Consider the following 18880-nt stretch of genomic DNA (forward strand, 5'->3'; position numbering starts at 1 on the left):
TAAATCTTAACCCCAAAATTTTAAATCCTAAATCCGAAATCGTGAACCTTAAATTTTAAATTTTAAACTCTAAACTCAAATATAAAATATAAACAAATTAAAGTAATTTATTTGTGTATTAATTTAGTAATTTTAATGGTCACCTTTTATTTTTTAAATATGAATGATAAAAAAATTTATTTATCTTTGTAATTTAGTATAAATCTTTTGTCTCAATTTATAAATCATAAAATTTATATGCTTAAGATAAACAGCGTAAATATTAACTTTAACCTTTAGGACAAGGTCTTTTATTTGTTTATTCACGATTTATTACTTGAGTTATTCTTCACATACAAGCGATTAAAGCTTGTAAACCTTATAAGTTCAATTAAAACTAACTCAAAACGTGCTTCGAACCATTCTTCTTCCTCTTCGTCTTCTCCTTCTTTTCTTTCGTTTTTTGTCTTTTCTTTCTCCTTATTCTTCTTCTTCTTGCTGCACGTTCTTCTTCCTCTTACTCTTCTTCTTCTTCTTTTCTTTCGTTTCTGCACGTTCTTCTTCCTCGTCTTCCTCTTCTTCTTCTTCTTCTTCATTTACGTTCTTTTTTTCTGTTTTTTCGTTTTTTTTTTATTTTTCATGGTGAAATCGTTTTTGAAGAAGAAGAAGCAGTAGAAGATGAGGAGGAGAAAGAGAAAGAATTCTGAATTATGCATAAGATGTACTTCAACGAATTTTGGGTGTATTTCTTAAATCCTTTGGGTGTAGTTTTGTAATCTTTTGGGTGTATTTCTGTAATCCTTTGAGTGTATTCCTATAATCGTTTTGGGTGAATTCCTGTAACCGTTTGGGTGTATTTTTGTAATCATTTGGGTGTATTTCTGAAGTTTCATTATCTTTAAAAGGATTATAGAAATACACCCAAAGGATTACAAAAATATACCCAAAAGATTTAAGAAATACACCCAAAATTCGTTGCATAATTCAGAACTCTTTCTCTTTCTCCTCATCTTCTGCTGCTTCTTCTTCTTCAAAACGATTTCAAAGCTTAATTTCAAAAACCATGAAAATCGAAAAAAAAAACGAAGAAAAAGAAGAAGAAGAGGAAGAGGAAGAGGAAGAGGAAGAGGAAGAGGAAGAGGAAGAAGAACCGTTCTGAGTGTAGCGCTTTGAAAACAGAAAAATCGAAAAAAAAATGAAGAGGAAGAGGAAGAGGTAGAAGAAGAAGAAGAACCGTTCTGAGTGTAGCACTTTGAAAACAGGAAACGGTTGAATAACGCATTAAAAGACCCGTATGTATAGCAACTTGTAAGACTTGTAAATTAAAAAAACTTGTATGTATAACACTCCTCTTATTACTTACATTTCATATACACTATATATAAAAATTTAAAAACTCAAAAAAATTACATAAACACTAAATCCTAAATCCTAAAATTTTAAACCCAAAATTTAAATCCTAAACCTTATTATAAAATCCTAAACCCGAAATCTATATCGTTAGTACCAATTTTATAATTTTGTTGTTTCTTAGTTTATAATAGTTATAGTTGTTGGTTATGTTTTAAGATATATAATAATATTCATAACTAAAATTTTATAAAATAATTAAATATTAAGAATTTAATTTTATTATAATATCAATATAAAATTTTATAAGAAATTAATTATGTGTTATTACGTTAGTAACCATATTTTGACATTTATACGGTCTCAAATATGCCTTACATAGTACATACTTTACGTAAATAAATACCAGTATAACTCTAGGCAGGAATTGAACTTAGTTAAGATAATAGAGAATCATAATCCAAAAATTTTTTATAAAAAAATTAATATTAATTTTTTAAAAAATAAAAAATAGTTCAATTGGCTCATATATTTTATTAAAATTAAATCAAATAAAAAAATTATTTAACAAAAAAAAGATAAGAATAAAAAAATCATCTAACAAAATAAAAGATAAAAATCATCATTATAAAAACATTGTTAACAGTTTCTCTATTCGTATTTTACAATTCTCTATTTAATAAGTAACACTTTTTTTATTTTTGAGTTCAAATATAAAAAATTAGGTATGTTTTATTTATTTAATTTAATATTATTTAATATTTATTGTTTATTTAATTTAATTTTTTATATTATAAAAAATATTAGAATATTCAATAAGTATTAATATTATTGTATTTATATAAATTAATAAAAAAATTCAATAAATATTATAAATTATTAAAAAATTTAATTTTAATTTAATTATTGAAGATTTCAAGTCACTAAAAATTCAAAAAATATCATTATAAATTATTTTATATTTTTTATCTGTAGAATTATTTATTTATTATCTTATTAATAATAAATTTAAAAAATAATTATATTTATAAATTTATTTTAATATAAATATTATTATTAAAAATTTTATGCTAAATTTTTTGCCCTTCCAAAATTTTATTTTAAGTTTTCGGACGAAACATATTATTAAGAAGTTCCATTTTAAACAACTATTTATTTTTAAGAAACATTATTAATTTATGCCCTCCCAAGTCAAGTCAACCGCGCCAATGGAATAGTCAACTTCACACTTGAAAAATAAATTTTTAATAAAAATAAAAATTATATTAGATAACCAATAATTTTTTTAATAATATAAATAATCACCAACTAAATAAAAATATACTACACTTTTAAATTAATCGCATAAATCTTAATATTAGAATAATCATCTGCACACTTAATAAAATAAACATTCGATATATCTATTGTTCACATTATTTAATATTTTTATTCTTTACTTTTTATACTTTTCCTAAAAATAAATAGAACTATAGAAGAAAAATGACCAAGGTTCTAAAAACCACTTTGAACAAAAAATCGATAACAACCACAACTCAATTAACAAAAAAATTACTATCTTCAAAAACTGCCTAAAAATCATTAAATCAGTCGAATATTGACCAGTCAAACTAAACTGAAAAATACTTCATATAATGCCATTTTGTCAATTAGAACAAAAAACACTCTAATTTCTTGCAGCTCTTTAGCCTTTCTCTTTCAACTCCAGAAGATCAGAAACATTTTGAATATAGCACAGAAGAACTTGCAACTTCCATTTTATTGCCGCTCTCCATTCTGTTCAACCACCGCGCTATCACGTCTGTGCTGCCCCATTCGAACTGCTCCAGCGTCATAACAACGTCTCTGTTCTGTTGTTGTTTTGCATTGCCTTTTGGTCCATTCACATTGTCCTCTGTTTCATTGTGTTTCTGCTACCATTTCATCATGTTTCTGCCACTAATCAGCTTTTATTCTACCACATTCTAGTCCTCATCTTCCAGCTTCTATTCAGCCATCGTTTTGTCATTGTTCAACTATCTCCATCAAATTTTAATGTTATAGTGTAGCACCCAGAAATAGAATAATTATAAAAAATTTTTAAATAGTATATATTAAACTACTAAAAAAACCAACAGCAAAAGTAAATAAACCTAAATAATACTCACAAAAAAAGAAATAGGTATAGCTAAAGAATTTATAACAAAATAAAAAGAAAAAAAAACAGATAAAAAACAAAAGTACCATCAACTTTCAAACCACATCTAAAATTGACAAAAAATTTGATGTTATTACTAAATGAGGGGAGAAGCATTCTAATATTAGGAATTAAGAGTGATAAATTATTGTATTAATATGTATTTTTTTTTTCTTATAACTTTCAATCACATAATTCCTCAATTAAAAATTGGTCTTTTTTTGTGTGTAGCAATTTTCACTTTTTTAATTTTATTATTTTTTGTCACGCAATCTGAAAATTTTAACCTTTTTTTTTCATCTATATTTATGTGTGAAATGACTCAAATAGCCCCTAATATCACAATATTCATTTGTTTCTCCCTCCTCGGTTGATTTTCAAAAAGGCCTAACGTGATTTTTTTTTTCTTTTTCTTTTGTTGTTGTTACAGTTTTTGGTTTGATATTGTTTTAATTTATATTTGTTATTTTTTTATGGTGATTTGTTTTCTCCTTCTTGTGCTGTTGTATTAATTTGTTTTTATTATGTTCTTAATCTTATTAACTTATTAATTTGATAAATTGATGTTGTGGTGTTGTATTTGATCTTGTGACTGTTAGGCAGTTGTGTTGTTTTTGACATTTTAATAATTTATTAATTTGATAAATTTTTATTGTGATTTGTTATTCTTGATCTTAATTTTATCATTATTTTAATCTTAGTTAATTATTTTTTTATTATTTAACTTTTGAGTTTGTATTTAAATGAGATTATAACATTATAATTAATCAATATTATTAGTTTAGATAATATTTTAAAATTTTATTAGACTATAATTATATTTTAATATATTTATTTATTATTTTTTTATAAAACAATTATTTCAGTTGAACAATAATTAAAATAGTTAAACCAATGGTTTGATAACCTGTTCCATTTTTGAAAAAAATTAAATTCTATTATTCTCTCTCAAAATCAATTCCATCCTAAATAAGTCCAATTTAAAATTTTATTCCATTGGAATTTTTCTTAAAACATAAAATATCTATAATGTGCTTATAATTTAATTACTTTTTCTTAATTTTTTTCACGCACTTATTCTAAATGTCTCCCACATTTTAACACTCTTTCTCTTCTTTCACTACCTTCATTTTCTTCTTTTTTTTTTTCTTCAACAAACTTATACATACATTTTTCTAAAATACCTACTATATAAATCTAAAAAAATATTCACACATTTAAATTTTATGTGTTAAATTTAAATTAATAACACCAAGCATTTATCAATACAGCTGAACATTTTAACTAAAATTGTATCAATCATGACTCCAACAAAAAATGATATAATTTTATTCTATTTTAATAACATGAACTAATTTTTATAATTTACTCTTAATAATTAACTTTTTTTTACTTGCTATGTTATTAGAGCATTTAATAAATTAGTTCTTAATAGTTTATATTTATATTTTTGTTGAACAAATTATTTTTTTTAATTATTAATAATGTTTAAATTTTAATATTTTTAAATTAATATAATTTTTATTTTAAAAAAAGTGAACAAATTTTACTTAAAAAAATTAGTTAAAAATATATTTTTTTTATTATTTCATATAATTTAATAAATAAATATATTTAATATTTAAATATAATATTATATTAATAAAAAATAAATTATCTATTATAAATTTTAATTCATTTATTAAATATTTAAACATTTAAATTCAATTCAATAATTCCATAACACTTGAATTTAATTCAACCACGGTGATCTAAACACTTAAATTTAATTCAACCACGGCGAAAGGGTTTTAGGAGGTTTTGGGCAGAGCATTCAAAACGCACCCACCAATCTCTGCCCACCCACAATGTCCGCCGCCGCCAAGCAAATCCTAGCCGACCACCCTGAACCCAAATCTGAGCAGCTCCTCCCTCCGGATCTGCCAGCTCCGGAGACTCTCCCGTTGGATCAGCCTCACTTGGACCCTTCCGAACCCGAAGCAAAGCAAAATCTCGATCACCATGAAGAAAAGGAAGGGAAAGTAGAAGAAGCGGAAGAAGAAGAAGAAGAAGGAGAGTGCGGATTCTGCTTGTTCATGAAAAGTGGCGGTTGCAGGGAATCGTTCATCGAGTGGGAGAAGTGCACTGAGGAAGCGGAGAAGAACAAAGAGGACATCGTTGAGAAATGCATCAATATCACTGCGGCGCTGAAGCAGTGTATGGAGGCTCATTTCGATTACTACGAACCCATCCTCCGCGCCGAGAAAGCCGCCGAGCAGCAAGCCATCGCGGAATTGAAGAAAGAAGCCATGGAGAAAGAGTCCAAGGAGCAAGATAGGGCTTCTTCTGATTCTGATCAAAAGTGAGATCTTGCTAATTCGAGATTTTTTTACTTTTACTTTAGCAATTGTTTTGCTTGTATTTTAGTGGCGAAAGAAGGAATTGATCACAGTTTAGTGGCTTAAGTTATTGGAGATGGAGAGTATAGCTGACCACAGAAAGAGGCATTTTTGAATTCACAATAAATTAGAATTTTCATGAATATGTTCTTACTCGGATTCACAGGTCTATGATATGATATTGATCGGTGATCTATCTCTGTTCAATAATTCAATTTGTATTAGAAGTAACAGTATGATGAACTGATTACAATTTTTGAACAAGTTATACATGATTCATGTCATGTTTTGCTCTACTGGTTCCTCCTTATGTAGGTGGTAGTTGAATGTGAAGAATCTCTATATGTAAAGTGAAGATGTGGATCATCATCTTCTGACTCTGTTTAGTACAATTGAATTCAGGTGTATGACCGTATGAAATTTTTTGATGATCCATGTGTTTGCCTTAAGTTTATATTACCAAGTGTACTTTGCGTAGTTTATATGACCGTATGAAGGAGCTTTCTGAATCTATATCTACTTTGCGTAGTTTATTGTGCCCTAGGATAGAAAATTTCTGTTTCTCAAATGCTTGTGGTGGAGAAGATTTGTTTCTTGATGATTCTGTTATAATGGGGTTCTGATGAGTATAAGAAATGCTTAGTTTCTTGGCTTTGTAAAGCTTTGATTAGATAGATACATATTCAGCAGCTGTCTTGAGCAGACTCTGCAAGTTTAGGTATCCTTCTACTTATTTCCATTTGAAGTAAGTTCGAGTGTTCGACTAAGTAACCATTTGATCCCATAACTGGCACTCAAACTCCAAAAGGTGCCACTGAAAATGACAGATCTGCAAAAAAAATTAGACAATGCTAAATACTAACAGTGTCTTTTTCTACATGATGATCAAAACAGAAACAAAGGATAAGAGACGGTGTCAATAATGAAATCATGAAAATAAACCAAAAGCAATAAAAGAGATACAACAGAATTTAGACATCAAGCCAGATGGTAAAAAAAAAGTACATTCTCCATATCATAGTAATTTTCTACTACTACGGTGTGTAGAATGTATGTCATTCTGCTCACAATAACCTGAAACCCACACAAATGTCTTCTGCACTTTGGGGTATCCTCCAATATCTCCTTCAATTATACCTCCAGTTTTATTGGTGCAGAGAGAACTCTTGGCCTAAAGACTCAGGTGATATCATGGAGCAATTGTAATCTTTCTTGTTGGGGTTTCAACAAAATACTGGACATCCTTATATGCTATTATCAGAGGCTGAAAGGACAGGACCATTTTCCTTGTATGCAATGACCAACCATGCAAAAGATTCCAAAATCACATGCTCTTTGTTTGAATGTAATAAATCATGTTGAGATAATTTATAATTTAGTAGCTTTGTTCACCTGTGCTTTGAGTTTCATTTCATGTGCTCCCAATATCAACTGGAACTGATTTATTTTTGAGCTCCACGCTATTGCTATTTTCTTCTCCGCATAGTTGAGATACCTTCTTTTTTGAAACCAAGGCTCGAGATGCCTTAGGCTCCAAATACATTTCCATCAAATCAGTGAATTGAGCAAACTAAAATGATTGTTTGATTTTTCTTTCCCACTGTAATAACTTGCATGTTACTTTAGATATAAATTTTCAACCAAATCATAACCAAGCACACACATCACACCTATCATGTCCCAGGAAAAAACAGATAATCATGAAAAAACAAAATGTAAATTACACATCACCACCAAATTTTAAGCCAATTAATTTCGAAATTAAACCCACAATCTTTCAAATAAACATGATCACTTCAAAATTGGCAATATTACATCATGCAGCCGTATCTCAAGGTCAGCTATAAAAATGTCAAACTTAGAAATACTTGGCTGGATGCAAAGACAGATCCACACTTCAAAACCCAAAAAGTATGCAGGAATATAAATCAATGACATTACTGCATTACTGCATTGACTAAGTAATGGCTCACTATACAATTGCAGTATTAACCTCTCTTCCCCTTTCCTTCCCTTCCCCCACTCTTGTTTTATATTAAGTCACAAAAACGGTTAATTTTTACAATACCTGAAAATGCCGTATCAAAACCATTGCTCTTTTCTGCTGCCAATATTCATAAATGGTTTTGGATATAGGCATCGTTGCAACATCAGCCATCAGTTCTTTTTTTCCTGAAACATGGCAACCCATTTAGCAGCTGGATAATGCTTTTCCAACGGCACTCAATTTAAAAAAAAAAAATTTAATAGTGGCAATAATAGTATTTTTGTGAGATTTAAAATAGAATGTGAATTTTTCTTTTGATAGTAATTGGGCTAACATATACTTCGTGCATATTTGTTGAGGTGAGCCAGGCCACCTTAAACTCATGCAGTCGCCAATAGCCTTGGCTCTAATGGTATTTCTCTCCCTCCCTAGGATTCAAACCCTAGAGAATGCAATTGATAAAAAATGCGATAAAACATGTGAGGAGTGTATGGGGTGTATTGTATATCTAGGATTGGGGGTTGTTCAATCTATTAGAGTACCTAAAATTGAGGATTGTATAATCCACCGACAAAAGAAAAACTCATGCGGTCAACATGTGAAATGAAAGAAATATATAATTTACATAAATCAACACAGATAAATGGAATCTTTAAATAAATAAACTAAATTTTATATTTATAATTATGTATTATTTTAAAAATTATTTATATTTTTATATTTTATTACATATCTTTTTTATATTGTTTACGAGATAAGTAAAAAAAATTATAATATAATTTAAATCAATTAAAAAATAAAATAGATATATTTTTTTTGAATTCTTTTTTATCAATTTGATTTTATTTTTTAATCTAATTTAATTTGATTCAACAATTGTAATTTGTATTATATCGATTTAATTTTTAAATTTAGTTCACTTCAAAATATTACAATTGGATTAAATTGGTTTGTTATACATGTAAAAATAATTTGAAATTTTTATATAGCTGTAAATATAAAAATTTAAATAATTTATTTAAAAAAATCCCAGATAAATAGATATTGATATTGGTGAAAACAGAAAGGATAAAGTAATTTCTTTTCTAAAGAAAATATCAGATCGGAATCCTAAGTGTCACATAATGATTGGGCAAAAGCAGATAAGAAATATGTGTTCGCAAATCCACAGAAGGGTCACTTATAACTTCCAAGGCCACTCCAATCTTATCCCCTTCAGATTCATCTTCACCATAAAATCACCGAACACAAACAGAACTTGAACATCAAACGAGATAGCAATAGCATGGCAACAATTTCAGGTCTTATTAGCCGTTCAACGCCCAGGGTTGTAGTTTTCAACGCATCATCGTCCGAGTCGCGGCGAAACTGCCACGTCGTCAAGTTCCCCACGGGAATGACCGGATCTGGTCGCTTGGCGAGTGTTCGGCCAGTGAGGACGGCGCCGGAGAAGATATCGGAGAAAGTGGCGGAGAGCATAAAGAACGCGCAGGAGACGTGCTCGGAGGATCCGGCGAGCGGAGAGTGCGTGGCGGCGTGGGATGAGGTAGAGGAGCTGAGCGCCGCCGCCAGCCACGCCAGGGACAGGCTGAAGGACTCAGATCCGCTTGAGGATTTCTGTAAGGACAACCCGGAGACCATCGAGTGCAAGACTCATGATAACTGAATATTAGGGTTTCATGGTTATTCTTCATGGATCTATGAAAGTAGACTATCAATGTGTTCAAGTGTTGCATCTTTCATGAAGCATGATACAATAATGATATGCCAAAAATATATGTACTTGGTTAAGTTTTCTTATATGTAAAGCTTAATTTGTAACATTATCGTCTGAAGAAGTCAACGTTTCGTCACGATAGATTTATCGAAAATTTGGTGTATGTTGTGATCAAATTGACGAAACGGGATATACTTATTATATCAGAAATTTTTGGTTGCTCTGCAAACATAATATTTTGTGGATTCACTATTTTTTTTTCCTTAAACCACATAAGAAATTCTAGTATATATCCCATATAATTGCAATTATTCATTCGTTTTAATATTTTATGTCAAAAATAGTAAAGAAATATAGTATTCAAAAATAGTGTTAGTCTTCCGCTATTTGTAAATGATTCAAGTTATCAGTCTATCGTTCAGATGAAAGATTAACTTGTTTAATTACGATATAGTGTTAGCTAGGATTTTTTTCATTAACGAAATGCTAGTTGTAAAATGAATAATTGAACACAGAGAGCAATGATATCATGCGGCTTTCGGGTTTGATTTGAGTATATCGTCCAAGATATAATTGATGTTATTTATTAAAAAAAACACACGAACTGTTAGAAAATCAAAATATGACAAGCAAATATTGAAGAGCATGTCATTAAAGTTAGAAAGTAAGACATCCAATCCATGCTTTATTTTGAAATGGCATCACATATGCATTTAGATATGGTATATGGTTGGTTTATGATTCTATATTTCTCCCAGGAAAAAAAAAAAGCGTACACTTGATTGGTGATATGCATTGCAGTTGATGCTGACATGCTCATTCATCTAATCCATTGCTAGACTAGAAAACTCTTTAGTTTTATATTTGCATATTTCCAATTAAAGTATTTTATATTATTGATTAATCCAATTTTAATATTTAATTAAAATTGATCATTATCTAATAAACTTTAAATATTTTAGTTTATTTGACTATTCAAGCACTGTCTTCACACAATATATAGCTGTTTTGACTTTTTTTTAATAAAAAAATTAAAAATACGTACTGTTTTAATCTTTAAAATTTAGAGTCAAAATTAAAATTATTTTTAGTTTTTTTTTTAATTTAAAATAATTCTCAAACATTACATTTAGTATTAAAGTAATCTTTTTGATAAATTTATCCTTTATAAAGTTTAATAATTAAAATAAAAAAACATCCTCTTTTTTACCATCTTAAACCTTCTCCTATTTTCACCATTTTCAAATCACCCTCTTCTATGGTCAAAATTATCCCACCATAGTTTTTTCTCTCTCTCTCTTTAATTAGTTCCCTTTCATACAATTTGTCGCTCTGTCTTTTCTCTTGTCACACCACAAACAACATAATTTGGCTATCCCTCTTTTTTCCTGTCACATCATCGATGACTCTCCTCGTGTTTCTAGCATCACCGCCGTCACTACAAAAAAACGTTGAGTATCATCAAAATTATTATCCAATTTAGCATCGATCTATACCGGTGAATTTATCATCAAAATTTTCAACGAAAAGAAGGAATTTATTGCCATAAAAAATTACTGTTGGAAGAAATTTTTCGTCGCTAAAGCCGATGGTAATTATTGGCGCGAAAATAAAACTCACTGGCGCCAACGTTACCATCGGATTTTCATTGCTATATTCCGTCGATATCACAGTTTAATGAAACACGTCGTTTTGGTGATTTACCGTCAGAAGAAAATTGGGCAGGTTATTTCAAGAGGCAAATCCTGATACCCAAGTGAACAATTTTTCACATTAGTTCAGAGAATACGTCAGTATGCATCTAATTTACACAATAGGTTCAGAATTAGTTATACTGAGTTGGGGCTAATGAATAAGGGCATTAGCTACCCGATATCAATGTTAATAGATACCGGTTCCATTCTTTACGTTGATTGGAAAGAAAATAGATAATACTAAAGTTTGTATTCATGAAAATTCAAGCAGTGGTCATTCTGATTGGTTTGGTGTGTTGCACAACATACTTCAATTAGAGTATTTCTGTCGCACTATGTACAATGTGTGCGTGTTTAAATGTGAATGGTACTATCCAAGTTCACGACAAGGAACACAAAAGCATAAGGACTACGATATCATTGAAGTTAATGTAACAAGAAAATATAGGCACTACACTCCTTTTATTTTACCTCAAAATGCACTCCACGTATACTATTTGTCTTATTCGGGTTCATGCAAGTCTAGTTGGGTGATTGTGGTTAAAACTAATCGATCAAGAGGCTGTATTGAGTCTAATGATAGGACAAAAGGTCAGGAACCTTACCAGATTGATGATCCAACTCCTTCGAAAATGGTGGTTAATACCGGCGAGCCGATCACCCTTAAGTCGACTGTTATAGATGATGACATCATTAATCTTGGAATAGATGACGACGCACAGCCACTGGAAGACAACGATCTTCAAGAAGAAGACGGGGTCGATAGCGACGAAAAAGAGAAAGACGAGTTCAATGATCAAGAAACTATTTCAAAGGATGGTGAACCAGAGAAAGAAGATTATCTGAATAGGATTAATGTAAATATAGTTCTATGATATGTATTTTTTTTTACCAAACTTTGATACCAATGTAATATAATAGCATTGTTTCAGATATTTCAATTACCATAATTTTGTATTTATAATTTGTATGTTTGAAATTTCACGTTAAATTTAAAATATTATTTTAATTATTAATTACCAGCATACATTATAGATGGACAGAAAAAGATTATTAAAAAAATAAAAAAGATTACTATCGGAATTATCGTCGGAATATACCAACGATAACATCCCAGTCAATTTCTCAAAAAAAAAAATTAAAAAATATTTTTGTTGAATTACTGTTGGATTAATCTTCTAGTGAGATGGCACGGATACGTCTGCTATGATGCCAATGTTACCGTCGAAAAATATACGACAGTGACATTCAACAGATTCCATTTTCTTAGTAACCATATTTGGCTGTTAAATCCGACAAAAATTATTGTTGGACGCAAAAATCCACCGATAATATGTTAACGGCGAGGTTTATTTCGTTGGATAAATACTGACGCAAAATCCGACAGTAAGTCGGTAACCATTGTACCATCGGATTTTATTCGTTTATCTAACAATACTCAGTGTTTTTATTGTAGTGCGCGCATCCCCCACTTGCCTACGCCTATGTTGTCCCCTAACGCCACCTTTGTAACACCCTACTACCACAACTTTTCTATGCAGTGCCATCACCATCCACATTTACTGTCAGTACCATTGTCTATATTCATTACCACCACCACCATGCAGTTTTATTGTTGATGTTATCACAGACAAATTAAAATTTAGATTTCCAATTTTCTAAAGTTAGGGTTCAAATATTTTAAATTAGGATCTTTAATAAATTTTGAAGTTAGACTCTTTCTGAAATTAAAATTATTGTGTTAAAAATGATGATTTTAATACTAAATGTATCGTTTGATACCATTTTAAAACAAAAAATAAAATGTTAAAGACGATTTTGATTTTGATACCAAATTTTAAAGACCAAAATAATATTTATTCCTAAAAATTATAAACCACTTAATGAAAAATATAATAATATATGATTAATAATAATATAAAATAGTTTTATACGAATAGTATATTTAAATTATGTTCCAAAACATAATTAAATATATTATCTAAGCTTCATTTCAATATTAATTGTATAAAAGTTTTAGTTGAGTTCTATTTGTAACGTCTAATTCTATGTTTTTTAATTAGAAGAGATCTAAAGTAAAATATAAAAAGCTACCCACAAGAAAATATTTTTACATAAAAATATGAAAAATATTATATTAAATAAAGATAATGTTAAGTTTGGTCTCTAAATTTATAAACGAATTTTTATTTAGTCTCTAAATTTTACGAACATGATTCATATTAGCCTCTGAGATAATTTTCGATTTATAAACGTTAATAGAATACTGATGTGCATATTCGAATATTATGTTAGACTCTGTAAAATGATATCGTTTTATTTTGACACTCAAATAGCTTAAAAACAACATCGTAAGTAATATTTATTGAAATTTTTTTCTAAAACAAGCGATCTAACATCATTTTTTTGACTATTTGATCGTCAAATTATTTAATAATTTTTAACTATTACTTTTCAGTTTTTTAAGTAATTATCTCGATATAATAATTCTACAGATAATTAATAGTTATTTACACAAAGATATAATAACCGAGACAAACATATATTATGAGTCCAAAAAACATATTATGTTAAGTAATTTTTTAGTTGAATAAGCCAAATCATTTAAGATTGTCGACTATTGTCTTTCTCCGAAGTAATCACCATCATCATTTGGATAGGAAACTAATACGCCAGAGGTGGGTGGTCGTGCATCCCATCAGCAAGAAAAAAGAGCCCCGAAAAGGTTTATCAAAACGACACCTCAGATAAGCAAGATGTTACCTCTACGGCATTTCTGGATTAGTGTACTAAACAATCATGCAACAACCTTGGAACGTAGTATTAAGCAATAAGCAATAGTGATCATGAACATTTTTTTATTGTTTTTCCTTATAAAAGTTATCATGAAGATTCTAGAGATAATAATTAGAAATTTGAAAATAATTAAAAAGATACCTTATCATGGTCCCAGGAGGGTAGACCAGTCATTGTGTTTATTTAGTATATAGTAGATAATTCCAATCCATTGCCTTATCTTAATTTCATCTGGTTTGGAACTGTTACGAGGAAATTGAGAGAGGGATTAGATCACGAGTTACGACTCATTATTCTTCTCTCTCTCTCTCCCCAAAAGAGTTACGACTCATTTCAAATAATGAAACTAATTACCTGGAGAAATATGCGAGGGAATGACGAATATTCCAATTCCATTTCATTTGTGAAACAACATATACGGGCGCTCTATTTCTTATGCATATCGAAAATATTTAGTAACAACAAAATGTTAGTAAAAAATTATTAAGATTTATTATTATTAAATTTATTTAATATATTCTATAATAAATAAATATTAAATAAAATAAATTTAAATTGTTTGGGCGAATTGTGACTCTGTGTTTCGTTATTATCTATTTATTATGCCATTATACTATTATAACTCCAAAATTTATACCAAGAAAAAAAAAACAAAAAGGAAGAAAGAAGAAATTCGACAGAATTCCATCTTACATCAGTTCAACCTAAATTGAGTTATAATTTCTTACTTCTATTGTCTCTACCAAAATAAAATTGAGTTATAATTATGGGTCCAGTTAGTTAATAGTTATACATGGAAAAAAAAATAGTTAATAACTTCTATTTTGTTTTGGGCATATAAACTTATTCTGCAATCATCTAGATAATGGGTGTTATATAGTTACTATCAACTAATAAATTTCCTCTTTTTTTTCGGGTGGCCTTGTATGTGAATCCGGAACCCATCAAATATACAGCCCCCTGCTTATGCCAAATAACATGAGAAAATCGTGGGACACATAAATACATTTGTCCACGAGTTGCATTAGACATTAGTATTTAGTAGCTTCCACAAAATTCATTAATACCGCTTGGTCAACTAATGTACACACCAGTTCAACACATGCGCTAAATTACAACCCCACAATTGCAATGGCTCGCAACACACAAATCACTGAATCAAATATTAAAGAGATAAGCACAGTGCACACAATATTCCGTTAATGCATAATATAGTTCCCTTCTACAATGAAACCAGAAACACTAACACTGGACACATTAGGACGCTCAATAAAACACCAATTGGGATAATGCAATCATAATAATTAAGACAAGGTCCCTCCATTATTTAGACACAAATGGTACCAATGAAAACAAAAAAAAGGACCTCTAAACTACATTCGCAACAACAATGACCTAATTCTAGAAATTTCCACCAGAGACCAAGAGGGACTCTACGCCGACAGAAAGAACACAACATACAGATAGAGTAACAAAAGGAAGAATCCTCAGATCAATGCAGGAACATGTCCGCGGAAGCCATGATTGGTTGAATCGGGTGAGGGATCTGCCATGGCTTCAGAAGCGGATCCGGAATCTCAGGTATATCGACGGAAAGTCCACTGACATCCTCGGCAATCTCAAGGATCGAGTTGAGGAACCGGAGACGGTCGGTAAGCTCCGTCATCTGAGCCCTAAGGACGCCGTTGGCGGCCTCAGTCTCCGTCATGGCTTCCTCCTTCGCCTTGATGGCCTCCGCCAGGTTCTTATTCGCCGACTGCAGCTTCGTCACCTCTTCGGTGAGGTCCTCCAGCTGCTTTTGCTTCCTCATCCTCGAACGGCGTGCAGATTCACGATTCGAGAGCATCCTCTTCCTCTTCCTTTCGTCCAACACTATCGGTGGATCTCCGCTACCTTCCGATCCCGAACTCAACGCGCGCTGGATCGGAGCCATTATTTCCTCGTGGCAACTCGCCGGCAGAGTCTTCAAAAAACAACAAAATAGTAAAAGAGAAAACACACAGGAATACGGTTTTTACTTTGCAGATCTAAATGCAAGGAGGGATTTAGGGGGGATTAGGATTTAGGGAGAGATTGGGGATTTGAAAGGTAGATCTGAGAAGACGTAGAACCAGTAGAGAAACACAACCGAGAAGGAGTGTAGCATACGAAGTCGACGCATGGGGAAAGAGTGAATCAAAGAACTTCGGAGAACATTGGGGGGGTTTTGTGCGAAAGCCCTAAGCTATCATCCCTCAATTGAAACCCGAATTGGATCTGTGAGAACAGACTAGAAACCCTAGATCTGAAGCAGATCTGAGCCTCGGAGACGGAGGTTTTTGAGAGGGAAAAGAAGACTGAATTGAAGAATGAAGAGTTCGAGTCTTCAGTGTGAGAAAGAAAGATTTTTTTGAGTGGGAGAAGAGAAATTAGTGTATCGAGTGGTATATGGGAAAGAAGGTGTAAATCGTTGTTGAGGTTAGGTTTTATAGAGAAAATAAAAAGGGGAAAAGGATGTGGTGGGTAGAGAAGGAAGGATTCAGTGTGCTGATGCTAATTTTGAGGGCTTAAAACGACCGCGTCGTTGCTTATGACACTTACACTATGAACGACAACTTTGTTCCGCCTCATAAACCCAACAACCATTTTACATTTTTTCCTTCCCGATCGCGTAAAACACAAATTGTACGGATCGCAAATTTTGTTAAATACTTAGTACTGCTAGTACTAACTAGTAAAACGGAATCCGATTTGATTTGTTTCCCTAATTTAGTTAGATTAGATTAGATTACATTAGATTAGATTTATCTCAAAACAAATTGATTTGATTTTAAATAACAGAAGGATATTTCTTTTTATCTGTTTAAGAATTTTGTTTAAATTTTATTTATGCCTTTTAAATCGAGGTGATAAGTTTATCATTTCAAAAAAAAAAAACACACACACACAAAAGATAATACAATGCAAATTTAAATTTATTTTTTTATGACTGTAATATTAATTAATAAAATGTTTTATGCATTTATTTAATTATATTTATTCTTTTCATAGCTATTTATATACATTAAAGGTAAAAAATTAGTTTTTTTTTGTAGATATGTATAAAAACTATTTATACTATCAATATTTTAAAATATTCATTTATTAAATTCAATTTAGTAATATAGTGATTAATTGTTAAAACTTATAGGAATTAATACTTAACATGCATAAGTTTTCTTGGTTGACTTTTTTAAGAATAAAAGAGAACAATTAAATATTTACCTCAAAAATAACTATTTTGAATTATATGTTTTGGAATTATTATATAAAAGTCATATGTTTTAGTTTAATAATTCATTTTCAATTATATTTTAGTCACTATTAATAATTAGTTAAACAAAATTATAGATGAATAAAAACTTTAAAAAATATTAATTGATTATTAACTACAAAATCTATTTTTAAAATTTTTTAAGGGATAAGTATTGTTTTGATTCTTAACGTTGAGGGTTAGAATCAAAACCGTTCCTGGTGTAATTTTGAATTTAAAATCATTCTTAATGTTACATTTTATTTTAAAATCGTCCTTTCTAATAAAATTTTTTAATAAATGACAAAACTACTCTTTTTTTATAAATAGTTTTTTTAAATAAAAATATATAAAATTTAAAAAAAAAGACATTATGGAAGAGGGGAGACATGAGGGGAAAAGGTGAAAGGACGTGGGAGGGGTGGGGGAGGAAGAAAGGAAAAGGGGAAAGGGAAAGGGGGAAGGAGAAGGGGGGAGGGGGACGGCGCCGGCGAAGTTTGGAGCTGCCGTCGCCGTTGCTGTCGCGAGTCACGGAGAGAGCTTCGGCTTCTGCACTGCTGCTCCTCACCGCCGCGTTCTCGCCGCTGCTCCTCGCCACCTCGCCGCTTCTGCTTCTTGCTTCGTTCTCTGTTTCTGCTTCGTCTTCTACTTCTTCTGAGTCTGCTTGAGTGCTTCTGTTTCTGCATCTTTTGCTTCGTCTTTTACTTTTTGCTTCTGCTTGAGTGCTTCTGCTTCTACATCTTCTGCTTCTGGGTCTGCATCTTCTGATTTTAATTTATTTTTTGATTTTATCATTATTGTGTGTTGATTTGTTGAATCTGATTTTAATTTGTTGAATCTGGATTTGAATAATGGATTTATTCATCATAATCCCTAATTTCCTAATTTTTATTGTTGGTTTTGTTGTTATTTTTATTTCTGAATTGCTATTGCTTTTTGTTGCTTTTGGTTTTGTCGTTGTTTTTTATTTCTGAATTATGGGGTCCTTTAATTTAGAACATGCAGATTGTAGAATAAAAGTGAGCTACCAAGAATGAATCTGAGTGAAACAAAATGAATGAATGAAGTGAGATGCCAAGAGGAGGAAGGTTGAATGACTGAATCTTGAGTGTGTTAATGGCAACAAGAATTTGTTAATGGAAGAATAATGGAAGAAGAATTTGTTCTTTTGGAAGAAGAAGAAGAGAATTTTTTCTCGTGGAAGAAGAAGAAGAAGAATGAAATGGTGAAAAAAAAGGTATTTTTGTCATTTAAAAAAATTATTAGAAAGGACAATTTTAAAATGAAATGCAACATTAAGGATGATTTTAAATCTAAAACTACACCAGGGACGATTTCGATTCTGACCCTCAACGTTAGGGATCAAAACAATACTTATCCCTTTTTTTAACATCTAAATTATAAGACTTGATTTGGTAAATTTTTTTAAAGAAAATACAAACATCTCGTTTTGTTTTTGATAAATAAAAAAATAATGTGCTTTTACTTATAATTTTTAAAATTAAAGATGTTTTTGAAAGTATCTAAAAAAA

The 18880-nt window shown here is 30.4% G+C and overlaps 3 protein-coding genes and 1 long non-coding RNA gene across 5 annotated transcripts; 2 read left to right on the plus strand and 2 right to left on the minus strand.

Moving 5' to 3' along the window:
* Positions 1-5239: 5239 nt before the first annotated feature.
* Positions 5240-6316, plus strand: LOC112695743 (uncharacterized). Its single transcript, XM_025748206.3, has one exon. It carries the CDS (start codon positions 5353-5355, stop codon positions 5848-5850), a length of 498 nt encoding a protein of 165 aa, XP_025603991.1. The 5' UTR covers positions 5240-5352; the 3' UTR covers positions 5851-6316.
* A 144-nt stretch (positions 6317-6460) lies between these two features.
* On the minus strand, positions 6461-8502 carry LOC112695744 (uncharacterized). Of its 2 annotated transcripts, none has more exons than XR_011862847.1 (4): positions 8211-8502; positions 7952-8055; positions 7276-7408; positions 6461-6712 (listed from the first exon to the last, which is right to left on the minus strand). It is a non-coding gene; the product is annotated as an uncharacterized lncRNA (long non-coding RNA). The 2 variants fall into 2 exon arrangements; XR_011862848.1 differs by lacking the exon at positions 6461-6712 and adding an exon at positions 6800-7169.
* A 554-nt stretch (positions 8503-9056) lies between these two features.
* LOC112695745 (calvin cycle protein CP12-2, chloroplastic) lies at positions 9057-9816 on the plus strand. The gene has a single exon (XM_025748207.3). The coding sequence runs from the start codon at positions 9156-9158 to the stop codon at positions 9534-9536; it is 381 nt and encodes a 126-aa protein (XP_025603992.1). The 5' UTR covers positions 9057-9155; the 3' UTR covers positions 9537-9816.
* A 5426-nt stretch (positions 9817-15242) lies between these two features.
* Positions 15243-16754, minus strand: LOC112695746 (bZIP transcription factor 53). Its single transcript, XM_025748208.3, has one exon. It carries the CDS (start codon positions 16008-16010, stop codon positions 15570-15572), a length of 441 nt encoding a protein of 146 aa, XP_025603993.1. The 5' UTR covers positions 16011-16754; the 3' UTR covers positions 15243-15569.
* Positions 16755-18880: the final 2126 nt, after the last annotated feature.

This window comes from Arachis hypogaea, chromosome 6, assembly GCF_003086295.3.
Source record: "Arachis hypogaea cultivar Tifrunner chromosome 6, arahy.Tifrunner.gnm2.J5K5, whole genome shotgun sequence".
Lineage (NCBI taxonomy): Eukaryota > Viridiplantae > Streptophyta > Magnoliopsida > Fabales > Fabaceae > Arachis > Arachis hypogaea.